The 27792-nt window shown below is 48.8% G+C and overlaps 1 protein-coding gene across 1 annotated transcript in view; it reads left to right on the forward strand.

Annotated features, from left to right (window-relative positions):
- Nucleotides 1-247: 247 nt before the first annotated feature.
- The window catches only part of CATSPERD (cation channel sperm associated auxiliary subunit delta), a 50648-nt gene continuing 23103 nt past the window's right edge, over nucleotides 248-27792 (forward strand). Inside the window, exons 1-12 of the mRNA XM_045991444.1 lie at nucleotides 248-390; nucleotides 2227-2281; nucleotides 3137-3213; nucleotides 9718-9790; nucleotides 10502-10616; nucleotides 14478-14545; nucleotides 15718-15831; nucleotides 18876-18959; nucleotides 20666-20816; nucleotides 21715-21810; nucleotides 23544-23626; nucleotides 26435-26611. Of these exons, the coding sequence (XP_045847400.1) occupies nucleotides 248-390; nucleotides 2227-2281; nucleotides 3137-3213; nucleotides 9718-9790; nucleotides 10502-10616; nucleotides 14478-14545; nucleotides 15718-15831; nucleotides 18876-18959; nucleotides 20666-20816; nucleotides 21715-21810; nucleotides 23544-23626; nucleotides 26435-26611 (1236 nt within the window). The remainder of the gene's footprint in view (nucleotides 391-2226; nucleotides 2282-3136; nucleotides 3214-9717; nucleotides 9791-10501; nucleotides 10617-14477; nucleotides 14546-15717; nucleotides 15832-18875; nucleotides 18960-20665; nucleotides 20817-21714; nucleotides 21811-23543; nucleotides 23627-26434; nucleotides 26612-27792) is intronic.

The following is a 27792-nucleotide window of genomic DNA, read 5'->3' on the forward strand; positions in this document are numbered from 1 at the left end:
AACGAGCCTGCCGGCTGGCAGCTCTATACGCCAGCCTGAGCCCTCCCCGGTGGCGCGTTCGGGAGACGATGAACGCATGCTCAGACAGGCGAGAGCGTGAGCGTCGGTGTGCGCACAGCCGGGCGCTCGAGAAGGGGGGCGTGTTTTGTGCGGCTTGGCGTCCCCCGGAAGACGAGGTGCGCATGCTCGGACGCCAGCAGGACCCCCCCCCCCCCCACGCCGCTGGCAGCTCAGGTTCAGGCTGCGCATGCCCACACTGGGAGGCGACACCCAGCGGCGGTTGAGGCGCATTGGTGGCGGTGGTTTTTTCTGCAAGATGCTGATGTTGATGCTGGTGGCTGCAGCCACCCTGCGACTCTGCTTGCTGGCCAGAGCTCAGCCGCTGTGCCGGTGGGGCTGCCCTCCCCGGGGAGGGGTGCTGCCCGGGGTCGCGGAGGGGGCCGGCGCGTCCCTGAGCAGAGGCTCCCCAACCTCGTTAAGGGCTCCCAGTTTCTTGTTCTAGAAATTGAACTTGATGTTTCCCGTTCTTTCACCCCAACTCCCCCCATTGCCATTTCAAAGCTTGGGCTCGATTTCCACCCTGGGAGCCACGTCCGCTGCCGTCGCCCTGGCCGTGCGCTCCTCTCCGTCGCCCAGTCCCGCAGTCAGGGGGATCATCGGTAAAAGAATCTGACCCCGTCATTCCCCTGGTCCGATTCTCTGTGGCGCCCCGGATGAAACCCAAGTTCCTGACGCAGCCTACATCCCGCATGATCTGGTCTGGGCGTTCTCAACAGCCGGGCAGCTGAAGTTGAGGATGCTTTGGGGCGGGGCCGTCCTGTGCGTGTAAGATGCGGAGCAGGGTCCGTGGCCTCCACCTGCTGGATGCCATAGTACTTCCTTCTCCAGGCTCGGCAGCCCATCAAGAATGTCTCTAGGCTCTGCCTTGGAAATAAGAGAACCAATCTGGTCCCTGCCTCCCCTGAATCAATGCCCCAGTCACACCATCCCTTGAACAAGCCAAACTCTGGCCAGCCTTGGGGACAGGGGAGAGGGTGCTTCGTATCCCCTCTGCCTGGCACACTTTGCTTCCAGATTTCTCCATGGCTGGTTCCTGATCCTGGTTTAGGTCAATCCGATCCTGACAGCACATCTCCTTATTTAAAGCACTTCCCCCGCCCCCATCCCTGGCAATGGCTTTTTCCTAGCAATGGCTAATTTCTGTTATTGTTTTGACAAATTTTTGTCTGTTGTCGTCACTAGAATGTGAATTCCATGAGGGTGTGGAGTACTTATCTCACTTGTTACCCAGAATATTTTTAGATTTTAGAATATTTTTAGATTAGTGGATACTGTGTGGAGGGTGCCACCAGGGCTAGGGAAATGTGAAAGCCCAGTTCCTGCCCTCAGGGAACTCCTGCCTGGAGTAAGCTGTCCTATTCCACAGGGCCCTGTTTGCCCATGATAGAGTAAACGTGCGCTCCTGGTGCATGACCTAACTTGATCTTTACAACAGTTCACAGAGCAGCGATTCCTTAACCTTACTTTATCAATGTGAAAACAGACCCAGGGAAATTAAAGACTCACCAACCTAAAGACACATAGCTAGTAAGCAAAAAGCTGAGTTTTCCAGTACAATTTACAGATGGGATTTGTCCCAAAGTTTGGAAAGATTGGTGATACCCAGTTCTCCCATTTCCTCACACTGGTTCTCCCAAGTGTGGTCCTGGACCAGCAGCATTAGCATCACCAGGGAATTTGTTAGACTTGGACCTACTGAATCAGAGACTCGGAGGTGGGGCCCAGCAGTCTACCCTTTATCAAGCCTCCAGGTGCTTCTGGCGCATGTCAAGCTGGACAAACTCTGCTATAAGCTATAAACCGTACCAACCTTCTCCAGCCGCCAAGACCATCCACCTCCCCACCCCTGGCCTGGCCACAGACCTTAAAAAAAAAATAAAAGGAGAGAGAGAGAAGGAAGACCTTGGGTTGAAGTAGGAGTTCCTAATCTGAGGTCTGCAAATGAGCCTTTATGAGCTCTCGGAAATTAAATCTCCATTGTTGCATGTACACGTGTGTGTTTGTGCGGGAGGAAGGCCCACAGTTTCATCAGACTTTCCAGGGCCTCCCACAACCCTAAAGCATCAGGAACAGGTATTTTAGGGTTAACCCAGAGGCACCCTGATAGGAGTCATGCTGAATATTTGGTAAAAATGACAGATGGTCTCTCTTGTCACTTACCTCTAGTAATCACATGGTGAGGACAGGAAAGGTGTTTCATATCAGACAGCAAATTCAAGGGGTATGTGGCTCCATACTGTGCTCGCTCGCGCGCGCTCTCTCTCTCTCTCTCCACTTTCAGAACTAATACTCAGTATTTCTCGGTGCCCATGATGTGTTAGGTATAGAACATTATCTAATTCCTACCATTGCACTTGGAAGTAGGGCTTAGTCTTTCCCCATTTACTGAAAAAAGTTGCAAGTAATCAAGTGACATGAAGAAAGCCAGGAGATGGCAGTGGGTTTAGAACTCAGATACTCCTTTTCAGTGTTCATTTGCTACACTCTAACTCTGGAATAATAAGAAACAAACCGTTACTTGGCTTGCATGAGGTCCTTCAAGAAGAAACTTTTTTTTTTTTCACCCCCTGTGTGCCTACAATGCGGGAAGAAGTATTTCACCTGTTCAAATACGTTTCCTGTCGACATGGCATTATTTCAGAAAGTGATGTCTGCATTTCTAAATCCTCTCCAAGCGCCTGGTCCCTAACATGTCACTTTCACAATTCCCCATCCTCGGGCGTCTCTTCCAAATAACTCATGATCTGGAAATACGCAGTAACATGGACAAGGAATGTGATAGCAGTAATTATCCTGTGAATCTCTCTTAATTTTTTATCTTGACATAAATACACAGCAAGTCGCAAGTAGAGCACAGAGATGTCTCAGGTACTGCTCACCCAGCTCCTCCCCCGCCCCGCCCTCCCCTTGACATCTGACATCACCAGAGTGTACTGGAAAACAGGAGGATTACCCTGCTTTCCTATGATGCACCTGCCTCAACTTCACATTTACAGTTTCAATGTTCTACATCAGGAAGTTATTTTTCTCAGCCGTTCATTGTTACTGATATTATTGTGTGACTCGCTCTCTCTAGGACCCACTGTATTTTTCATCGATGAGACCACACTTGATTAAACATCCTTGCAAGAAAAACGTAGCCCTGTATCTAGGGTAAGTGACCGTTTTATGTACTGTTACCTTCCTTTTTATTAAAACGTTAGATTTTACCTCATTCGTTCATTCACTCAACAAACATTAAGGCAGATGGATGTTGCTGGCTGCTGGCCCGTAGGGAGTTCATAGTCGGGGGTGGAGGGTCAGAGGAAGAGAAATGAAGAAACCAGCAAATAAAAGAATTACGGTGCGATATGGTATCACCTATCCCAGATCCTGGATATAATTAATCATCATGGAGGGGGGCGCATTCAAAGGAATGGGGATACTCTGCCCAGCGTGCACTTAGGGTCATCAGGGTGCAAGGTTAGGAAACCAGCTGTGTACAGCATACTGAAATGTTTACTCCTCATGCTAAGGGCAGTGGAGGGTTGGGGGCTACACAGTTTGTGTTCAGGAGGATTTCAAGAGCCCAGGCAAAAAAACCCACAAAAAACAAACAAACAAACAAACAACAACAACAAAAAACAAGAAACACAATGAAACAACAATGTGCTCAAGTCTAAAGAGAAGGCAAGGCTATAAACAGGAGGGGACCCAGCAGGACGTGCCTGTTCTCCTGGGCCGTGGAGATCGGAGGTGAGCAAGCCGTCTAAGATGGCCCTCAAGTTTCTGGTGTAAGGAACAGGGCGGGGGAGAGAGTTGGCAGTATGGGATGGCTTGGTGCTCGCGAGACACTGAGGACACGTGAGGCCAAAGCTGGGAACAGAAGGTCCTCTACCTGTCCGTGCTAGTTCTGGCTGTGGGCTGTCACCCAACGATCTCACCCAGTGATCTCTTAATCGGCCGGAGGGTCTGGTGAATCTCGGTTATACAGAGCAGGTGGGAGAAGAGAAAGAGAAATGGGAACTCAGGAGACCCAAGAAGCTAGGGAAGGCAGGAGTCAGGGAGGACCGAGGGATGTCACAGAGAAGTCAGGGCACGTGGGTGGGGAAGCAGCTGACAGATCAGTGGGACAGACAGGAGAGAAGCAAGGACGGAAGGACGGAGAGGTCCAAGTTTTATGTCACTCTGTCTGGAAGCCAAGACATTCCTGTACCTGGTGCAATGTGGGTGAACCCGGAGGACGTTATGCTCCGTGACATAAGCCAGACCCAGAAGGACCTATCCCGCAGGACCCCACTCCCTGGAGGTCCCCAGAGGAGTCCCGTCCACAGAGACAGGAAATGGTGGGCGCCAGGGTGGGGGGCAGGGGTGGGGAGTCCATGCTTCACAGGGACAGAATCTCCGTGTGGCGAGATGGAAAGTTCTAGAGACAGAGGGTGGGCATGGCTGCAGTACAGTGTGAGTGTGCTTCCCGCTGCTGAGCTGGACATTAGAAACAATTATAATGGCATATTTTATGTGTATTTTATCGCAGTTAAATTGTGAAACACATATTGTGTGTGTTGTACTGCAGTTCAAAAAATTAAAATTTTTAGTTGATTAAGATTAAATGCAGTGTAGAAACCACACAAACGAAGCGCATTTCAAACACTCGGCAGAGCTCGTGGCAAGCATGTGGGACAGCCCAGGAGCAGAATGGTCCCCTCCTCACATCTGCTTTAGACCGGGAGTCACAGACAGTGGCCTCCCCGGCCCGATTCAGCCCCGCCACCTGACTGCACATGGCTGGCAAGTTAAGAATAGTCTTTATATATTTATATGACTGAAAGGCAGTCAACAGTAGAGCCGTATTTTGTGGCAGTGAAATGACGTGGAATTCAAATTTCGATGTCCATAATAAGGTTTTAACTGTCCACAGAAGCGTTTGTGCTACAGCAGCAGTTAAGAGGTCCAGACAGAGGCCATGGGGTCCCTAAAATATGGCCTTTCTGTCCTTTTACAGGAAAAGTTTACCAGACACCCAGCTTAAAGCATAACATGCTTAAACGATATCCTGATCCCCACAACATGCTGGAGTCAGAGAGGGTCTGATTCCAACAGTTTCTGGCAATGGGACGTTCTGATGCTTAATACAGTGAGGAAAATGTCACTCGTTTGCCGGGAGCGCTGGTGAGGATGAGGACAAACATGGATGAGGCTAAGTGGGTTTGGACAGTTTGGCAGAATCTGTTAAAATGTTCGACACACGTTCTCAAACACAAGGACCCCATTTCTTGGCAGTTAACCTAAAATGATAATGTGTTTATGTTGCTCGTACGTATGATTCCTGAGCCCTTTGTCCCACCTGGAACCTCTCCCTGGAGTTTCCTTTCCTCTATGTCAGTGGGGAAGAGCATTCCAGGTGGGAGGGACAGCATGAGCAAAGGCCCTGAGGCAGGACCTTGCTTGATTTTTGGAGGAACAGCTCAAGGACAATGAGTGAAGGGAAGGAGTGAAGGGAGATGTCGACCGTATTAGATCACATGGGGCTTTTCATTTGGATTTCAGTGGAAAGCCACCAGAGATTAAGCAGAGGAGTTAAATGACCGTTGATTGTTGGGTGACAAACAGGAAGCAGAGAGGTGAGATAGCAGAAGGACAAAAGTAAGGGGCTGAGGCTGTGGCACAGTGAGAGACCAGGGAGGCAGCAACGGAGGGAGATAGGGTTAGGAGAGTCGTACATGAAATCTAGTGGTTCAGAGGAGGAGCGTTCTTGGGGGCAATCAAGGAAGGCTGCATGGAGGAAGGGGCATCAGGGACTAGTTGAAGCCCAGGTAGGATTTCAGTCCATTAGGGTGACTGTAGGGAAGGTCAATAGTGCTGAATAGTGCAAGAAGAATAGTGCAAGAATCCCTAGGATAGGGAGATGGGTAGAATTCAGATCATGGACCACCCTGCAGGCCAGTTTAGAAACCTTGCCCTTGGGGCGCCTGGGTGGCTCAGTGGGTTAATCCTCTGCCTTCGGCTTAGGTTATAATCCCAGGGTCCTGGGATGGAGCCCACATCGGGCTCTCTGCTCAGCGGGGAGCCTGCTTCCCCCCTCTCTCTCTGCCTGCCTCTCTGCCTACTTGTGATCTCTCCCTCTCTGTCAAATAAATAAATAAAATCTTTTTTTTAAAAAAAAGAAATCTTGCCCTTGATCCTTTAGGATATGGGTAGCGAGTCAAGTTTTCTAAGTAGGAGCGTGGCCTGGTTGATGCCAGCAGCTGCTGCCTTTGGAGCTGGCTGTTATCTTTTGCTATAAAATCATGATATGTCTAATTTTTAAAAAGATTTTTTAAAAATTTATTTATTTTGGGGCGCCTGGGTGGCTCAGTGGATTAAGCCGCTGCCTTCGGCTCAGGTCATGGTCTCAGGGTCCTGGGATCGAGCCCCTCATTGGGCTCTCTGCTCCGCAGGGAGCCTGCTTCCTCCTCTCTCTCTGCCTGCCTCTCTGCCTACTTGTGATCTCTCTCTCTGTCAAATAAATAAATAAAATCTTTTAAAAAAATTTATTTATTTGACAGAGAGAAGGACAGCGAGAAAGGGGATACAAGCAGGGTGAGTGGGAGAGGGAGAAGCAGGCTTCCTGCTGAGCAGGGAGGCCAATGCGGGGCTTGATCCCAGAATCCTGGGATCAAGACCTGAGCCAAAGGCAGACGCCCAATGACTGAGCCCCCCAGGCGCCCCAATATATCTAACTTAAACATGTTTCCTATTTTTTCCCATGTTTACAGACATCATATTTTGTTGACCACATGCCCAGTCTTTTCCAAGACTGTCATGAGAGTCTCCTACTTTCTAATTTACTATTTCAAACCTTTTCTTTTCTTTTTTTAAAAGATTTTATTTATTTATTTGAGAGAGAGAAGCACAGAGCCTGACGTGGGGCTCAAATCTCACAACTCTGGGATCCTGACTTGAGTCGAAACCAAAAGTCAGATGCTTAACTGCCTGAGCCACACAGGTGCCCCTCTAATTTACTGTGTTCAAGTTGTATGTAAAACCAGACCAGGGGTGCCTGGGTGGCTCAGTGGGTTAAAGCCTCTGCCTTTGGCTTGGGTCATGATCCCAGAGTCCTGGGATCGAGCCCCGCATTGGGCTCTCTCCTCAGCGGGGAGCCTGCTTCCTCCTCTGCCTCTCTGCCTACTTGTGATCGCTGTCTGTCAAATAAATAAATAAATAAATAAATAAATAATCTTTAAAACCAGACCTAATAAAATTTAAGGAAAGCATATTACTAAGGTATTTGAACTTTAGCCAGTGAACAAGAGTGTTGATTTTGCATGTGCTGAATTTGTGGTTACTTCCTTCTAGGTTCTTAACTAGGTTTCTAATAGCTAAGGTTCCTGAAAAAGTGAACCATTATATATTTATTTCAACCCCAAACTTGTTTCTTTATATATTTTTTTTTTCCCTGTGACCTAAAGAAGGTCTTGTAGGTAGAAACAATGTTTGGACATCAGATCCTGGTATCCAACAAAGGGGTACCAAATGCATGAATGAATTAGAGTTTGTTTTTAAAAAGAAAAAGGTCAAAATAGGTGAAAACCTTATAGTAGTTCAGAAAACTTTTGTTTAGAATACTCAGGAGCACCTGGGTGGCTCAGTTGGTTAAGTATCTGACTCAGTTTTGCCTCAGGTCATATCTCAGGGTCATGAGATAAGTCCTATGCTGGACTTCATGCTGGGCTCCGTGCTGGGCATGGAGCATGCTTGGGATTCTCTCTCATCCTCTCCCTCTGCCCCTCCTACCCAACAACACCCCCTTCCCCCTCTGGCTGTGTACACATGTGCACACACACTCTCTCTCTCTCTCTCCCTCTTAAAAAGAAAAGGGAGGTCTGGGTGGCTCAGTTGGTTAAGCGTCTACCTTTGGTTCAGGTCGTGATCCCAGGGTCCTGGGATCAAGTCCCACATCTGGCTCCCTACTGAGTGGGGAGTCTGCTTCTCCCTCGGCCTGCCCCTCTGCCTGCTCCTCCCCCTGCTTGTGCGTACTCCCTCTCTCTCTCTGACAAATAAATAAATAAAATCTTTTTAAAAATTTAAATAAAGAAAAGAAGAGAAAAGAAAACAAAGCTCACCTCAGTGACAGATTCTAAAACAGAAACAAAACTCAAGGGCACCTGCCTGGGTGGTTCAGTCCATTAGGTGTCTGACTCTTGATTTTAGATCAGGTCTCAATCTCAGTGTCATGTACTCAAGCCCCACACTGGGCTCTGTGCTGGCCATGTTCCCTACTTTAAAAAAAAAAAGAGAGAGAGAGAGAGAGAGAGAGCAAGAGAAACAAAACCTGAAAGTAAACAAGTAATATTCCTCGATTTACGCTTCAGTGTTCCTTTCTCCTCCAATGTTTTATTGGTTTTGATGTCAACTGTATATTTGCTGAAAGTATTCAACCCTGTAAAAGAGACAATACAAAGATAAAAGTAACAGAGAATCATATCACTCTCATTTACCTTGTATTGGAGTTCCCAGCCAATGCAGTATGACAAGATAAATACATGAAATGTAAAACACATTGGAAAGAAGGAGACAACATTTGCCAAAACCAAGAGTGTCAGCTCCTAGAAGTAATAACTGAGTGCAGCAAGAGGGCCAAATACAACACAGATGTTGAAAACATCAACATCTCTCTTGTAAACTAGCCATGATGACTCAGAAAAGTAGATACGAAAAACATCATTCCCAATAGCAACAAACACTTTAAAACATTAGAAATAACTCACAGTTCCTTTCTATCTAAAACTGTAAGACTCTCCTGGAGGAGGCAGAAGAAAAAGATCTGGATAAGGAGGCAATATACCATGTTCATGGATGGCCTTTCACTTCTTAAAACTTTCCTGCCCTGAGGAAACACATTGTTTCTTTCATGCATACACATTCCTGGTCTGAAACCTTTTACTTTAGTGGGATCAGAACCATATAAATGACAAAGCTGAAATTCATCCTGAATAAGGCAAGCTGTTGCTTAAAGTACTTTTTATGTAATTTTATATTTGACATGGTCACACTTTTAAAATATTATTTCAAGAAGTCAAATACCCAGTCTATGGAGGTTTACTCATGCAAAGAGAGATAAGACCCAAACCTTGGGGGCACATGGGTGGCTCAGTGGGTTAAGCCTCTGCCTTTGACTCAGGTCATGATCTCAGGGTCCAGGGATCGAGCCCCGTTTCAGGCTCTCTGCTCGGCAAGGAGCCTGCTTCCCCCTCTCTCTCTGCCTCTCTGCCTAGTTGTGATCTCTTTGTCTGTCAAATAAATAAATAAAATCTTAAAAAAAACCCCAAACCCAAACCTTGTCTTTAAAAAGTGGGGGCAGGGGGGACACCTGGATGGCTCAGTCAGTTGGGCATCTGATTCCTGATTTTGGCTCAGGTTGTAATCTCAGGATCGTGAGATCAAGGCCCATGTCTGGGCTCTGTTTTCAGTGGGGAGTCAGCTTGGGATTCTCTCTCTCCCTCTGCCTCTTCCCACTGCTCACACACACATACACACACACACACACACACACACTCTCTCTCTCTCTCTCAAATAAAATGTGTTTTTTTAAAAAAAGGAATTTTGTTTGAGTAGAACATTTTTAGAGTGCTGACATTATCTTTTTTCTTTTCTTGTGTGAAATTGTCCTAATTTAACCCTTTTATTGTCTTTCAGAAGACAAATCTTTTTCACGACAGATAATTTCAAAAGTAGTCTCCTTCCACTTTCCATCCCTGCATCAATGAAGGTAGTTATTTTACTGAACCATCTGAAGGATTCTCAACATAAGTAACTTTCAGGGGGAAGATACAGTTTGGAAATATCACCCTAGTCTGTTTTTATTAGTTTGGGGGCTTATATTAAAATGTACCTCTAAAAGATATTGAGAGCAATTTCTAAGCTAGAAGAAGGGTTGATTCTATTCTGCCCTTACTACTAAGATAGGCTTTTTTTTTTCTTTTTCTGAAGCAGAATTATTGGAAGTGCTCCTTATAACTGTTTGTGCATTATGAATAGATAGATTATATGCACTAATTTCAGGGCCTCCCTAAATTGTCCTAAACCAAAACAGAAAAAACCTTTACCCCTTCAGTAACTATCTTGAGAAATTTTACCACTGGCCCCTACACTAAAGAAGGCTTTGCGATCTATTGAAATACCCATGTTTCTCTCATAAGCAACACATTTATCGTTTATGTTCCTCATTCATAATTTACACTTTAAGCTTTATCCTCAGAGAAAGTTTTGATAAGGGAGAAGGAGGTATCCGAGGGCACCAAACACCAATTCTGAGCTCTCAGTTTCGGTCCCAGATGAGCCCAGAATATTCAGTTCCCAACACCGAGGAACCAAACAACGCTTGCTGGCATACATGTTTCTTAAATGTGCATCTAGACGTCTTAGTTTCCAAACCATCAGAAAGGATGCACTTCCTGATCTCCTGTGTCGTTATTTTCAGGTTGGCACACCAGAATTAACATCGGCACATATCGCTGACTCCGTATTGGTGTTAGTAGTGAATCAAAAAGTCTATATTTATGACTATGAAGCCAATTCCTGGAACACATCTCTAGGTATATGTGTTTTGTATTTTTTCTTACTTTGTTTGCGATCCGCCAACACCCGAGAACAGGTTTATTAATTTTGGAAATAGAAACAGAGCTGCTCCTTGGATGTCAGCCCCTAGACACTACCTTGTCCTTTAAAATTCAAATGAAAATGGTCTGTACAGTGGGAACCTCGTGTTCCCGTTGGGGGTTGTAGTTACACACCCCAAGAGCCGACTCTGACATGATTGGAGTAAATGAGGGACTTCAGTGGGAATTGTGTTAGGGTGGGTGTCAGGGAGGACCGAGGAAGACCAAGAATGGCTCATACATGCTCGGTGACAAGGGTGGGTGATGGGAATATTCAGTCCCACCTGCTGCCCATTAGGGACAGGGAACAGGACAGAAGGTAAGCTGTATTAGGAGAGAGAAAGAAGAGAATCCTCATGCGGGGCCGGGGGAGGAGGTCAAAAAGGAAGAGAAGGGAGATGCCATTCTTTAGAGAAGAGGGACGGTTGGGTACCCATTGTGATGAGGAAGGGGTCAGTTTGGGGTGCCTGGGTGGCTTGGATGGTTGGGCGTCTGACTTTTAATTTTGGCTCTGGTCACGATGTCAGGGTCAAGGGATCGGGCCCTGCATTGGATTCCACACTCAACACGGAGTCTACTTCTCCCTCTCCTTCTGTTCCTCCCCACCCTCCTACACGCACTCTCTCTCTCTTAAATAAATCTTTTTTAAAAATTTTTGACAAGGAAAGGAAAGAAGTCAGTTCACGGTTTCTCAACCCCAGCACTTCTGACATTTAGGTCCAGGTCCTTCTCTGTGGGGGGCCACCCTGGGCACCGTGGGGATGTGGGGTCGCATCTCTGGCCCCATCCACCCCCTGCCGGGAGTGCGCCTCCCCCCCGCCACGTCCTGACACCACAAACGTCCCCAGACGTCACCCAGTGTCCCCTGGGAGTCAAAATCCCCTCAGTCGAGAGCCGCAAGGGTTGGTAGATCACCATCTTGCCATGTGTTATTCTTTTGCTTCACTTATATTAGTTTTGGTGCAAGACTGTGGGCCCCACGAGAGGGAACCTTGTCCAGCCAATGCAGTGCCTGCCAGGGGCTCGCTGAGCCCTGGCTGGAGAGGGGCTGACAGAAGACAACACTGGTTTGTGTTTGGCCCCCGTCTGACTTCTCATTGCAGTGCTGGGATTTGACCCTCAGCAACAAGGTGACCTGGGTGCTGAGTGAATGATGTGCGGCGGCTGGGTGGGTCCAGAGTGTGTCTAACCCAGGTGGAGCGGGGACCCCGGGCCTCCGCCAGGGACTGTAGAAACAAGCCCCAGAAACCTGCCCTGACCAGTCTGGGGGCCACGTCATCAACGGTCACATCCAAACCAAACACCCAGCTGCCTCTGAAACACGAGTCCATCCATTCCTTGCAGAACCTAGTGCCCGGAGCCAAACAGCTGCACAGCCCTCCCTGCTTCCCCCCACCTCCCTGCCTCCAAAATTCACCCCCGGGCTGGCTCTCACTCTGCTGCCCCGCCAGCCCCCTCTATCCCCCTCCTGCGTCTCTTCTCTCTCACATTTCATGCCTTTCTCATTTGGGGGGGGAGGGGAAGGGAGCATAAAAGCCACATAAAACTGACCGTTTTAACCATTTTAAAGTGTGCAATTCAGCAGCATTTAGTGTATTCCCGATGTCGCGACACCGTCACTGCTATCTAGTTTTGGAACATTCCATCGCCCCGAGGAGAAAGACCTTCCCCACCAGCAGTCCCTCCCCAGCCCTCCCCAGCCCCTGACAGCCACACACCTGCTTTCTGTCTCCGTGGACGTGCCTCTTCGGCACGTTTCACACGCGTGGAATCGCACGCTTTGTGGCTTTTTTGTGTCCGGCTTCTCTCACCGAGTGTTGTGTTTCTGTTTTGTTGTTGTTGTTGTTGTTGTTTTAATTTTTAATTTATTTTTTATTTTTTTATAAACACATAATGTATTTTTGTCCCCAGAGGTACAGGTCTGTGAATCGCCAGGTTTACACACTTCACAGCACTCACCAGAGTGTTGTGTTTTCGAGCTTCCTCCCCATTTCAGCGTGTGTCAGCGGCTTGCTCCTTTTCAAGGCTGAATAATATTCCACGGTGTGGATGAACCACTTCTGTCCATTCATCAGCTGCTGGACACTTGGCTTGTTTCATCCTTTGAGCCGTTGTGCGATACAGCTTCTATGCCTATTCCTGTACGAGTCTGTATGGGGATGCAAGTTTCCAGTTCTCTGCAGTAACCTAACCTAGGAGTAGAATTGCTGGGTCATCTGGAAACTCCATGTTTTAATGAATTAAGGGACCATAAGGGCTCCTCGTAACGCCAGTCAGTCCAGCCTCTCTTCTTCCTCTTCTCTCCATCACTTTCTTCAACAGCATCCGAAGGGCTGACTCCCTACCCCCGACCCACCCTAGCTCCCACCATCTACTTTCTGTCTCTATGGATGTGGCTCATACAAGTAGACTCATGCAGGGTGGGTCCTCGTGTCTGGCTCCTCTCACTGAGCACAATGTCCTCAAGGTCCATCCATGCTGCAGGAGGTATCAGTATGTCCTTCCTTTTTAAGGCCAAATAATATTCCACTGTGTGTCTGCATGACTTTTTCGCTCATCCATTCATTATCTGTCAGCGGACACCTGGGTTGCTTCCATGTCTTAGTGATTGTGAATAATCCCGCCATGAACGTGGGCATGCAAGTGTCTCCTTTAGTCTCTGCCTTCGGTTCTTTTGAGTGGTAGGTCTACCCAGATTTCTATTTTCAGTTTCTTGAGGAGCTGCCATCCTGTCTCCCACACCACTTGCACCCATGTACGTTCCCACCAACAGTGCACAAGGCTCCTAATTGCTCCCCATCCTCGCCAACACTTGATTTCTGATTCTTTTTTTTTTAAGATTTTATTTATTTATTTGACAGAGAGAGATCATAAGTAGGCAGAGAGGCAGGCAGAGAGAGTGAGAGGGAAGCAGGCTCCCTGCCAAACAGAGAGCCCGATGTGGGACTCGATCCCAGGACCCTGAGATCATGACCTGAGCCAAAGGCAGCGGCTTAAACCACTGAGCCACGCAGGCGCCCCTGATTTCTGATTCTTTGATAATAACCCTTATGATAATAACCCATTTGATAATAACCCAACCCTTTGATAATAATCCCAATACGTAAAAAAAAAAAAAAAATAATCCCAATACGGGGGAGTGCCAGCTCACTGGGGTTTTGCTTTGCATTTCCCTGATGATTGGTGATGCCAAGAGCACCTTTCTCTGTCTTGTTGGCCACACGCGTATTTTCTTTGGAGCTGAAACTTCTGCTTTTACAATAGAATCAAAGAGTGCCTCCCTAAGAGAAAGGAGCCCTTCCCGCCATTTTGGCAGGATCCTAAGAGTGCCCGCAAAACCACTGGCTCTCAGATGTGACAGGTATGTCCCCCTTGGCGATGTTTGCAGATGGTTTTAGTTGTTAGGACTGGGGGAGGGTGCCATACTGGCATCAAGTCAGCAGAGACAAAGGTGCTACAGAACAGAGTGCCATGCACACAGGACAGCCCCACAGCCGAGAACCTTCGGGCTCCAAATGTCAGAAGTGTCAAGGTTGAGAAACCCTGCTCTACCCTTTTCTCTGAAATTTATGGAGGTCATGGTTTATTTCTTTATTTATGTTATTTATTTTTTATTTTTATTTTTTATTTATTTATTTATTTATTTATTTATTTATTTATTTATTTATTTATAAGAGTAGGCTCCACACCCAACATGGGGCTCGAACTCACAACCCTGAGATCAAGAGTCAGATGTTCCACCACCTGAGCCAGCCAGGCACCCCAGAAGCTCATTTAAGAATGATCTTGTCCTTTTAGGTATAGAACGCCCTGTTTCACATGTTTCTGGTGACAACTGTTGTTACAGCGGACATCCCTTTTGTGTGGTGAGTGTATGGAGCCTGCCATTCTTTTTTTGCTCTGCTTTGGACATAGATAATTATGAGTGAAAACAGGGACATGGCGGCTGGGGCATCAGGTTCCATGATGGACATGGGCAGGGTCCCCGCGCCAGGGTTCAGAGAAGGACTGAGATACGGGATCACCTGGCTGACACCCTAGGAATAGACCCGCCTACCTTCCTTTTTTAAACTTTTATTTTGAAATGATTATAGACCCTGCAGGAAGTCCCACGCCCCCTTCACCAATGGTCCCACCAAAGGTTCTACCTTATGTAACTGTAGTAAAAAACTACAACCAGGACGCTGACATGGAAATAACTGTGTGCATCTAATTCTGTGCCACTTATCGGTGTGTGAAGTCACAGAAAGACTACATCCTGCGAAATACTAGACTGTTCCATCAGCCCAAAGCTCTCCCTACATCCCTGCCCCACGGTCTCTAACCCCTGGCAAACACTATAACTTGTTCTCCATCTCTATAATCTCATCATATCAAGAATATTCTCTACCAGGGATCCTACAACATGTAACTCTGAAGAATTAGCTTTTGTCCACACTGGAGACTCCGCCCACTGGTTGCAGACTCCGCCCACTGGTCAGAGACTCCGCCCACTGGTTGCAGACTCCTCCCACTCATTGTGTGTATCTAATCCATTCCCCTTTGTTATCAAGTAATACTCCATGGAGTGTATCTGGTTGTTTCCACTTTTTGGTTATTACGAGTAATGCTGCAATGAACATTCATATGTGTCTGCACCTAAGTTTCCATCTCTGGGATAAATGCCAGGAGCATGATCATGGGCATCTATCTCCTTTTTTTTTAACTAAGATATAATTGAGACACAACAATGTATACATTTAAGGCGTACAATGTGTTGACTTGATACATTTATATGTTACAATATGATTGACCACCATAGTATTAACTAATACCGCCATCACATGATCAGTGTTTCCTTTCTGTGGTGAGAACAATTAAGATCTAGTCTCTTAGCAACTTTGAAATGTATAATACAGTATTGTTGTCTGTAATCACTATGCTGTGTATTAGATCTCTCAAACTTATTTATCTACCAGTTGCAAGCTTGTACCCTTAAAGGACATTTCCCCAACAACTCTAACCCTCTATCTCCTTTTGAATGTGAGCTTTCTTCCAGGATATGAGTAATTCAGTTTTTGCTTATTTGTATGGAGATCAAATATCTCAGACCACTGTATATTTCTCAAACACCCGGGGATACAAATTTCAGAAGTTTGCCTATGAAAGACAGGTATGTTCAATTTGGTAAAAAAAAAAAAAAAAATGAACAGCAAAATAATAAATATGTATTTATGTCCTGCATGGTAGGAGTCATTAGCAATCCCTGGGTGAGTGAGAGCTTTTCTCTTTTGAAGAGTCTGATGGGCTGAGAGAGTAGGGAAAATTTCAGGTCAAAGAAGCTTGCTAGGGAGAGTAGAAAGTTAGGAAAGGCTTCAGAAGGTGTTAGGTCATTGGATGGTTTCAGGAGTACTCATGTAAACAAAGCTGGGGACACAGTAAAGTCTGCACTTAACCCCAGGTCCACCCAAAACTCAGTACCATCAGGTACCGTCAACATCCCAATTATACAGAGGACAGAACAGTCCTGGCTCAGTTCCCACCCTCCCCAAAGTATATCCATCCAGAACCACAAAACATAACTCTACTTGGAAATCGGGTCTTTGCAGATTTAATGATTTAAGTTGAGATCATTCTGGATCAGGGGTGGGTTGTCAACCCAATGACTGGTGTCCTTCTAAGAAGAGAGGACGTGGAGAGATGCACACAGAGAAGCTCTCGTGATGCTGCAGGAGACATTGCAGGGCCACACCTACAAGCCAGGAGATGCCGAGGACTCCTGGCAACCACCAGACGTTGGAAGAGAGGGATGGCGAGGCTTCTTCCTCAGAGGAACCAGCCCTGCCAACACCTTGATTTCAGACCTCTGGCTTCCGCCAATGTGACGGTACTTTTTTGTCGTTTGAAGCCATCAGGCACAGGGCAGCCCCAGGACAGGGATACAGGGGTGAAGGCACAGAGCAGTGTGGGGCCTTTACCAAACAGCCTGGCAGAGCTGGGATCTGAACAGCTCAAGTGGACAGGATCCTTGGTAGCTAAGGGCATGAGGTTGCTTTGTTCTAATGCAGAGAGTGGCTCTACGCCCAAAACATTCGGGAAGTATGTGCAAAGCAAGGCAGGGAGTCTACTCTGCTCTCCAGTTCTGACCGTGTCCTGAATGCAGTTTCTCTGCCCTGCCCAGGAAGCCCAAGGGAGCCTAGAACCTAACCGATCCCATGTTTGCATTCAAAATTAGGCCTAGAAGGACTTAACATCTGTGCTCAGTTGAAAATGATCATCACTAAAAAACTGATAGGTAGGTAGGTAGACAGATAATAAGAATCAGCTCACGTGCTTAAGGGGGCAGAGAAGACCCACAATCTGCCATCTGTGAGCTGGGGAACCAGGAAGCCTGGTAGCAACGTTCAGTCTGAAGACAAAGGCCTGAGGACCTGGGAACCGCTGGTAGAAACCCCAGCATCCGAAGGCGCATGAGTCAGAAACTCTGATGTTTGGGGCAGAAGATGGACAAGACATCCCAGCTCGAGAAGAGAGATCAAATTCACCTTTCCTCCTCCTCTTTGTTCTATGAGGGCCCCCAACAGATTGGGTGATGCCCGCCCACATAGGTGGGTAAGAGTGATCTTTATTGGGTCTACTAAATTAAATCCGAATCTCTTCCAGGATCACCCTCACGGACACACCCAGAAAGAATGTTTTACCACGTACCTGGGCATACCTTAGCTCAGTCCGGCTGACACATAAAATGAACCAACACAAGTCCACCTCTTGTCAGCCCGGCGCCTATATGCATCTCCTTCAACCGCCCTTAATCGCCAAATAAAGACACTAACGAGGTCATCATTCCACCCAACACAATACGACCATCCCAAGTACAACTGCAAATGCACTGCCCCCTTCTGTGTGAGGGTTACTCTTCTCTTTGATGCCCCCTCACTCGAACTCCAGTTACTGATACAACAGTCTTTCTGCTCTTTGCATGCGTGTGTGAGTGTGTGTGTGTGTGTGTGTGTGTGTGTGTGTGTGTGTGTAGGGGGGGTTACTGTTCTTTTCAAGGCCAGAAGGCTGACACTCCTGATTCATCTCCTTGGAGTTCTGCCAGCAGGGAAGGAGTTGGGGGTGTCTGGTGGGGAGGTGGTGGGCTGGGAAGTCGAGCAACCTGTTCCAGTTGGGATGGGTTGACTGCATGTCTTGGGTCACCTCGGGCCACCATCATAGACACCACAGACTAGGTGACTTAAACAACAGACATTTTTCACAGTTCTGGAGGATGGAAAATCCAAGATCAAGATGATGGCTGACTGAGCTCCTGGTGAGAGCTCTCTTCCTGGCTCACAGATGGCTCTCTCCATACTGTGTCCTCACATGAAGAAGAGAGAATGCTTGGTCTCTCTCTCTTTTTTAAAGATTTTATTTATTTATTTACTTATTTAAGAGAGACAGAGACAGAGAGCATGAGTGGGAGAGGGGCAAAGGGAGAGGGAGAAGCAGACTCCCCACTGAGTAGGACCCTGTGATCATGACCTGAACCCAAGGCAGATTCTTAACTGACTGAGCACCCAGGCGCCCCTTCCGATAGGAATTCTTGCGCAGGTGTTCTGGTGTCTCTTTTTATAAAGACACTAACCCCATCCTTGGGGCCCACTCTCATGGTCTCATCTAAACCCACTTAGCTCCCAAAGGCCCCACCTCTAAAGACCATCCCATTGGTGATGCTAGTTTGAATGTTTGTGTGCCCCCCCCCCACAATTGGGGGAGACACAGTTCAGTCCATGGTGCTGTTTATAATAGAAAACTCCCCATGATAACATAAGAGACTTAAATAAAATAGTAGTCTTTCTCTCTCTTACCTGAAAGATTTCTGGAGGCAGTTAGCTGGGCTGTCCCACTGTCCCGTGGATAGGGTCCTTGGCCTTATGCTCCCACTTGGCTTCTGGACGCCTTGCTGACAAATTCAAAATCAGGTATGAGGAACCGAAGCAGGAGCGAAGGATTTAGACAACCATCTAACAGTCTGGGTCCACCCCACTTCCTCCAACACCCCCCCAAAAAGCTATCTTCTTAAGGTTCTGTCCTACATGCTACATTTCCATAGAGGGGAAATAGATCATAACAAAAAAGACTTTGCTTCATTTTAGCTTCTGAGGCAATCTGGAGTGAAAATCAAATGCCTTAATGATTTATTCATGTGTGATTTTTTGTGTGTTTGTTTTATAGCCAGAACTAGTCGGGTCTTTGGGTGGGACCTTCTACTTTCACTCTTTGTCACAAGTTGGGCTGCTTCTCATTGATCAAGGGAAGGTGAGTAACTTTGGACTGGGAAGAAAGACTTAAGGGACCTTTGCCCCCAGCCAGGTTTTTGTTAAGACTGACACACTTGGATTTTCATATCTGAAATCCATCTAGCTTTTCATTCACCTGCCCATCCATGTATCCATCTACCTAACCGACCATCCATCCACCCATCCATCCAACCAACCATCCATCCAACCAACCATCCATCCACCCATCCACCCATCCATCCATCCACCCACCCAGCACCCACCCACCCATCTATCTGCCCTACTTATCCATCTGTCCATCCATCCCTCCCTCGACCTTCCCTCCATCCATTTACCTACTTATCCATCCATTCACCCACCCACCCGTGCACCTACCTACTCAGCCATTCACCCATCTAGTCACCTACCTATTCATCCATGCACCTATCTTCCCACTCACAAACCCTCCTCCCAGTTTCATCGGCTCATTCAGTCATGCACTTGGCAGTATTTAAGTAGTGTCTAGAGGGGCTAAGCACTGTGCTGAACACTAAGGATAAACACGAAGTGCGGTGTACTTTCGCTGACAATGCACAAGACTGTGTTAAATGCTTCACGCTGAACTCTTTGTTAATGATTATTTTCATGGGTATCCGGAAGATCAGTACATCACACCTGTGACCTCATGGGTATCATTATTTAGAATAAGACCAAGTTAAGTAGAGGAGCATGTAAACTGCATTTGAAGAAAAAATGTTAAGGCAGAAAAAGGTCAAGTACAAAAAAAAAAAAAAAAGAAAAAAAGGTCAAGTACAGCATTACACGCTGCGTAGGTGGGATGTGCCGCTCTGGGGGCTCAGGGGAGCCCCGCTGTCAGGAAGCTTCGGGAGGTTGGGCTGACCTCCGGGTGGAAACCCCATCCTCTGACCCCGTGCTGGGTCCCATCCCCGCCCAGAGTGTTTCATTAGCATAGTCCCCGCCCAGAGTGCTCTCATTAGCATAGTCCCCGCCCAGAGTGCTCTCATTAGCATCAAGTGCCCGGGCCCCGCTCTGCTCCCGAGTGACCGCAGAGCCCAGGGTTACCACCTATGCACGATTTCTCAGGCTGCCCACCCGCAATCTCACAGGCTTTGGCTGGCGAGTGTCCACACTGGCGAGTGTCCACACTGGGAGGGTGGGCAGACGCACTGTGGACTTCGGCTGGCGTGTCCACACCCGGGACGGGGGGCGGAGCAAATGCGCCGCGAGCTCCGGAGGCCCGCTCCCTGCACATTTGCATTCCTAGCCTAGGTCTGTTGAGGTCTCCCCTAACTACACCCCCTAACTACCCCCCTTTCCCCACCGCCGTGTCTGGGAAGTGGCCGCATGGGGGGTCCAGCGCCATCCATCCTGCTCTGGGCGCTGTGTGTCCGGCAGCCCAGAAGGAGAGGGCAGGGTTTCTCAGCCTCCCACTGTGCGCATTGAACGAGGACGAGTTCTGTGTCTGGGGGCCATCCCACGCACTGTGGGGTGTGGAGAAGCCCCCCTATGCCATCCCGGGAGAACCCCCAGTCCTGACATCCCCTCTTACCCCCCCCCCCCGGACATCATCCAGTGTCCCCTGGGGGCAGAGCCACCCCAAGCTGAGAACACCAGCCCAGGTTATAAGGTCTGAAGGAAGTCTCCGCAGCAAAGCCGCAAACTTGTGGACCCCCTACGGCTGAGCCCGTGATGCCTTCTCCCAGATTCCGTGGTCTTTCCTCTCAGGCTAGGTTCGGTTACTCAGAACACCCCCTGAACAGCAGTTTCGGGCTGCCCTTCGACTACAACGGGACCCTTGGCATCCTCATCACCCCAGGCCAGAAAGGCATTCTAATCTTCTGGTTTGAGAAGAGCCTGTTGGTTTCCAGAAACTCAGGTGAGCCAGGTGCAGGCTCTGGGTGTCCCGCTGGTTTTTTCTCTCTCCTACCTCCAATAGACGGGGAACGGCCAATCTGGATGGCAGTCCTGGCTGTGTCCCATCTCTCCCCTCCACCCGCCCATACCCCGCCTGGGTTTCCTGCCCCCTGGAGTCCTTAGGGCCACGTGGGCAGGGTCTGAAAGTCGTCCACCAGTCACCCTTGTTTTGGCACCAAGGTCAGTGACTCCGGGACATGGCTAGGGGCTGCCCACTTGGACTTCCCCTGGCCAGAGAGAACTCGGAAACAGCACAGTTCCTCCTGCTGGCATAGCTGAGGAATCCCAGCAATGCCCGCCAGCAAGCAGACAAGAAGCAGAAGGCAGCCCCCCCTCCCCTTTCTGGGAGGAAAGGGATACTGTCGGGGACCCCTGAGCGCAGGTGTGTCTGCAAGACCGACCACTCTGAGCACCAGCCAGGATTCCTGAACACCATCAATCCAGCCCCCAATCCCCCGCCCTCTCCTACCCCCCTACCCCCCAGCAAGAGAAAGGGCTCAGGGCTGGCCCGTCCATTTGGAGAGCTCGTTGGAGAAGCTCTCCTTCCTTACATATGTTACCCATACAGTGAAAGGCATTCCGGGACGTCCACGCCTCCCGCAGTGAGACAGCCTTTCCCGTGAGCTCTGCAGCCGATGTGCCGCGTTCCTGTCCCATGGGGGCGCACGGGGTTGGTTTTCTCAAACCCAAGCGCCTTCTGCCTGAGGCTCTACAGCCCGGCGCGGCGCCTCGGTGCTGTGCTTTCCCCCACCCGGTATCATTTGAGTCCCTCACCAAGGACGGGCCAGGGAGTGGAATCGCTCTGCATTTCAGCAGTGGGGGGGTCCCTTTCCTCATGACTCCACTCTGTCATCTTACAGGTCAGCTCGTCTACCCTGTCCATGTGCGAGAAGGACCGAACACCTTGTATTCATCCATTTCTGAAGCCAACATCACCATCCACAGCGTGGCTGCCAGTGCGTGCCCTGCCTATGGGTAGCTTTCTAGAAGTGCCTTCTGCGGGGCTTACTAACCACTGACCCGCTAGACCCCATCCAGCCAAAACCGAACCAGACCAACCTAAACCCAAACCCAGACGTGATTATCGCATATTCGAGAACAATTCCCGGCATAAACTTCTGTCCTCTTGCACCGTGAGGTAGAATTGGCTTCCTGGGGCCGCTGCAGCCAACAATGCCCACACACTGGGGACCTTAGAGCGACAGAGGGTTCTGAAATCAAGTGCCAGCAGGGCGGCGCTCTGGGCATAGGCTCCAGAAGGATCCGCCCCAGGTCTGTCTCCTTGGCTTGTAGATAGCTGAGCCCCCTGACCCCCGTGTCTCCACGCTGCGATCCCTCTGTGCGCGGTTGTGTCGAAATTCCTCCCCTTTTTACGAGGACACGAGTCCTCCTGGATTCGGATCCACCCCAATGGCCTCATTTTAATGTAATCACCTCTGTAATGACCTGATCCCCAAATACAGTCACCTTCTGAGGTCCTGGGGGTTAGGACTGCTACACACCTCTTTTGGAAGGGACACGTTTCAAGCAAATAGCGTCTCAGGATTTCTTTGCTGCTCCGTGCTCTCCCGCTGCTTTCCCGAAAGATGAGCTTCACCTGACTAGTGTTTCTCCTCACACAGCTCCCGAGCTGCACACTTAGAGGCAGAGAGTGGGACACGCTGGGGGGTCACTTGGGTGCTAAGGCAGTGTCTCCCCTGCTTGCTGATCATCCCGTAACATCCTACCGTCTGTGTCCCTGTAGCTGTTTAAAGTTAACTTAGAGTTACAGAAATCCATGATATAAAATGCTCTTTTAAAAAAAAAAAAGATGATTTATTTATTTATTTGATAGACAGAGATCACAAGTAGGCAGAGAGGCAGGCAGAGAGAGAGGGAGAAGCAGGCTCCCCGCTGAGCAGAGAGCCCGATGCGGGCCTCGATCCCAGGACCCTGGGATCATGACCTGAGCCGAAGGCAGAGGCTTCAACCCACTGAGCCACCCAGGCGCCCCCTCACATAAAGCATATTAATAACAGCTAACTTTAGGGGTTCCTAGGTGTCTCAGTTAAGTATCTACCTTCGGCTCAGGTCATGATCCCAGGGCCCCTAATTTATAGGGCCCCTATAAATTGCTCTTATAATTAAACCAGTAGTGCATGGTCCTTTAAAGGATTTTTTTTTAAATATTCCAAGTACAGGGGTGCCTGGGTGACTCAGTGGGTTAAAGCCTCTACCTTTGGCTCGGGTCATGATCCCAGGGTCCTGGGATCAAGCCCTGCATCGGGCTCTCTGCTCAGCAGGGAACCTGCTTCCCCCTCTCTCTCTCTGTCTGCCTCCCTGCCTACTTGTGATCTCTGTCTGTCAAATAAATGAATAAAACCTTCTTAAAAATATTCCAAGTACAGTTGAAGTCCCTGGGGGCACCTGGGTGGCCCCCACCCAGTTGCTTAAGTGTCTGACTCTTGATTTCGGCTGGGGACATGATCTCAGGGTCATGAGATCGAGCCCTGCATCGGGCTCCGTGCTGAGCATGGAGCCTGCTTGGGATTCTCTCTCTCCCTCTCCCTCCCTCTGTGCCTGCCCTCCCCTCCCCCCGCTCACTCTCTGTCTCTTAAAAAAATTATAATAAACTTCTTATATTTTTTATATTTTTGTCCATTGAAACAACCTCATTTCAATTTTGTTCCATCTTGTTATTTTTCCCTAGATGAATATGAACTGGCAGTTTTAACCCAGGAGAACAATTTGTACTACGGCAGCTTGGGAATCCTGTCAAGTTCTCTAATCAAAGTAGGTAAAATCAAAGTAGTGTTGTTACCTTTCAGTGAGGAAATGGTATTGTTCTCAAACCTTTTTTTTTTTTTAAGATTTTATTTATATAAAAAAAAAAAAGGTCATGATCTCAGGGTCCTGGGATTGAGTCCCACGTTGGGCTCTCTGCTCGGCCGGGAGCCTGCTTCCCTCTCTCTCTCTCTCTCTCTCTCTCTCTCTGCCTGCCTCTCTGCCTACCTGTGATCTCTCTCTCTCGCTGTCAAATAAATAAATAAAATCTTTAAAAAAAAAAAAAAAAGGGGGCGCCTGGGTGGCTCAGTGGGTTAAGCCGCTGCCTTCGGCTCAGGTCATGATCTCAGGTCCTGGGATCGAGTCCCATGTCGGGCTCTCTGCTCGGCCGGGAGCCTGCTTCCCTCTCTCTCTCTCTCTCTCTCTCTCTCTGCCTGCCTCTCTGCCTACCTGTGATCTCTCTCTCTCGCTGTCAAATAAATAAATAAATAAAATCTTTTAAAAAAAAGATTTTATTTATTTATTTGACAAACAGAGATCACAAGTAGGCAGATAGAGAGAGAGGAGGAAGCAGGCCTCCTGCTGAGCAGAGAGCCCGATGCGGGGCTCGATCCCAGGACCCTGGGATCATGAACTGAGCCGAAAGCAGAGGCTTTAACCCACTGAGCCACTCAGGTGCCCCAACCTTTTTTTTTTTTTTAAGAGAGTAAGCAGGTGGTGGGGGCCAGGGGCAGAGAGAGAGGGGAAGAGAAATTTTTTAAAAAGATTTTATTTATTTATTTGACACAGAGAGAGAGAGAGACAGAGAGGGAACGCAAGCAGGGGGAGTGGGAGAGGGAGAAGCAGGCTCCCCGCTGAGCAGGGAGCCAGATGTGGGGCTCGATCCCAGGACCCTGGGATCATGATCTGAGCCGAAGGCAGGTGCCCAATGACTGAGCCACCCTGGCACCCGGGAAGAGAGAATCTTAGGTAGGTTCCACACTCAAAGTAGAGCCCGAAGCAAGATTTGATCTCACAACCCTGAGATCATGACCTGAGCCGAAATCAAGAGTCGGATGGTTAACCCACTGAGCCAGCCAGGCGCCCTTCTCAAACTTCTGTCCTTTTTCTGAAGGCTAGAAATCACTCTAGTTATTGAAACAGTCATAGTATTTCAATAACAGAGCAATAATTTAATTAATATTGAATTAGCATTAATATCAAAAGAATTTAACAGTAACAGTGATTTTCCTGGTTGTGAAAATCACGACAGCAGCTAAAACGTACCGAACCCTGAGAATATGGCAGGTACTAGTCTGAGTATTTCCCATCTGCTACCTCATTTAACCCCAACCATCATCTTTTTTTTTTTAAAGATTTTTTTTGTTTATTTGACAGACAGAGATCACAAGTAGGCAGACAGCAGGTAAAAAGAGAGAGGGAAGCAGGCTCCCTGCTGAGCAGAGAGGCCGACACAGGGCTCCATCCCAGGACCATGGGATCATGACTTGAGCCGAAGGCAGAGGCTTAACCCACTCAGCCACCCAGGCGCCCCCCATCATCCTTTTTTATTTTTTTAAGATTTTATTTATTTATTTGTCACAGAGAGAGAGATTGAGCACAAGCATGGGGAAGGGCAGGCAGAGGAAGAAGCCGGTTTTCCCACAGAGTAAGGATCCTGATGTGGGACCGGATCCCAGGATCCTGGGATCATGACCTGAGCCGAAGGCAGAGGCCCAACCCACTGAGCCACCCAGGCATCCCAATCCCAACCAGCGTCTTAAGAAGTGGAACCTTAGGGGGGCCTGGCTGGCTCAGCCGGAGAGCATGTGACTCTTGATCTCAGGATCATGAGTTTGAGCCCCCGGGGTGGGGGGCTAAAAATAAATAAATAAATAAACTTTAAAAAAAAAAAGCCAGAAAGAAAAGAAGTAGAGCCTTATGTGGTCCCCATTGGACAGACGGGAAGACAGAGGCACGGAGAGGCAGGAAGTGGTGGCAGGGAAGGGTCATTTCACATTACGTTAGACATCATGCCTATCTGTTTCTATTTCACTCTCACAAAGCCCCAGGAAAGAGAGCACAGCATCCAACTTTTACAAGGGAGGAAAACTGAAGTTTGCCTCTTTCCTCAGGTCCCTTAGCTCGTCAGCAGCTGAGCCAGAAAAGTCCCTAAGTGTGATGATCCCTACTTTGGTCCTTTTGCTGCTTGAGCTGCAAACACTGTAGTTCCAGAAGGCTGCCTGACATTGGCATAGGATAGGACAAGGACTATAGGGCCGTCTCCTTGAAGCCTTCCCCCTGACATTCAGACGCCCAGGGCGCTTTCTGGGCGAGGGTCTGTAGCCTTCGTCCCGACTCTCCAGAGCCATCTAGGACCTGTGCGTAAGTCTAGACTTAGTTCCTGCCTATCCTCTCTGCTGAGGAAAGACGGAGATTCCGTTATTCATCACCAAGGAATGAATGAAGCTGGAGAGCAGGTATTTCCACAAAGGGTGCCGATGGTTTTCTTTCTCTGTTTGTTTGGCCTGCCTTCTTTAAACCTGAAACGTCAGATAAAATTGGCGTCCTCGGGGCGCCTGGGTGGCTCAGTGGATGAAGCCGCTGCCTTCGGCTCGGGTCATGATCTCAGGGTCCTGGGATCAAGCCCCGCGTCGGACTCTCTGCTCTGCAGGGAGCCTGCTTCCTCCTCTCTGCCTGCCTCTCTGCCTGCCTCTCTCCCTACTTGTGATCTCTCTCTCTGTCAAATAAATGAATAAATAAAATCTTTAAAAAAAAAATTGGCGTCCTCAAAAACGACTTAGAATGACCTGATTCCTGAAATCGCTTTCCTCTTAGTTTGCAGGCCAAAACATCTGGTCCCAGAACGCAGCCCTGATGTTCACTGATGTGGGGAGAGTGGAAATACTGACCCCAATCCCGGATTTGATGTTTCCAGCTTTCGATTTCCAGAAGTGTTCCGTGAACATCCAGGCGATTCTCATGGATCCCCAACTCCAAGTCGACGTTTGCAAAGTATGTCGCGCCCTCGCCCCATGTGGATTTCATGCCCCTTGTTTCGGATAGAAACAGCCATCCCTTTAGTAACCACTCTCTGTAACAAGGAAGCCGGCCAACCCTTGATGGTTTGGAAGAGGATAAAGCAAATGATGTCCTTGCGGGGACTGCCTCCTCCTCCTCCAGCAAAGGAACGGTTCGTGTTCTCCCGAATCTGACCTGGAGAGCTCTGGAGAGGGAGATTCGATTGGGCTCAAGGCTTCCACCCAGCCCTGGGGTCAGCCTTGACCCTCGCTCAAAGCAGGGGGAAATTCCAGAACTACGGAAACATGGATGCATCAATTTTGACTCGTCGTTCTGCGAGTAACAGAAAGTCCCAATCGAATGGGGTTAAGCCGCAAAAACAACTGCTACCCGGTGCAGCCAGAAGGTCTGATGGGGGAAGACCTCGGGCGAGGCTTGATTTCAGCAAGGAGGCGGCTCCTGTCCATCTGTCCACCGTGCCTGCGGGGGTGTTCCATGCTTCACCCTGAAGATCCATCTAGATGCCGCTGGGAAGCCCTGGGTTCTCACACCGCGGCATCGAGCTGGCAGGTGCAGACGGGCAGCCTCGAACAGTATCCCCGGCAAGAGACAGGGTCTCTCATCCGAGCTCTGCAGAAGCCCTGAGAAATCCCCGCCCCCTCGAGTGTCTCCCGCATCTCATTGGCTCAGGGGAGATGCCAGGCTGGGGGTGAGCCAATCAGAGTCCACACCTTCGGATAGCAATGACGTCAGTCCGCCAGGCCCTCTGCCCGAGGATGAGCCAAGGGCCTGTCTGCGGAGGGGGACTGCGCCTACCCTGGGGAGGGGACCAGACGCGGGACAGAAGTAGCACGGTAGCCTCTCGGGGCCCCTCCCGAATCCACTCCCGCAGAGTGTCAGAAGTGCAGGAGAACACCATTTCTTCCACTTTGAAGGTTTAAACTGTCCCCAGGGCGGAATCACACATTGCTTTTTTCCAGTGGTGAGCACTTTCAGGGTCTCCTCTCTTGGCACCTCCCTGTGCGCAGTGCAGGGCTGTTACCTATCCCCAGCGCCGCTTTATCTCCCAACCGAACCCTTGTAGCTTTTTGAGCAACTTCGCCCATTTTGCCCATCTCTGCCCCCCACCCCTGGCAACCTCCAGTCTTTTCTCAGGATCTATGAGTTTGGCTTTT

Source organism: Meles meles, chromosome 20 (genome assembly GCF_922984935.1).
Source record: "Meles meles chromosome 20, mMelMel3.1 paternal haplotype, whole genome shotgun sequence".
NCBI lineage: Eukaryota > Metazoa > Chordata > Mammalia > Carnivora > Mustelidae > Meles > Meles meles.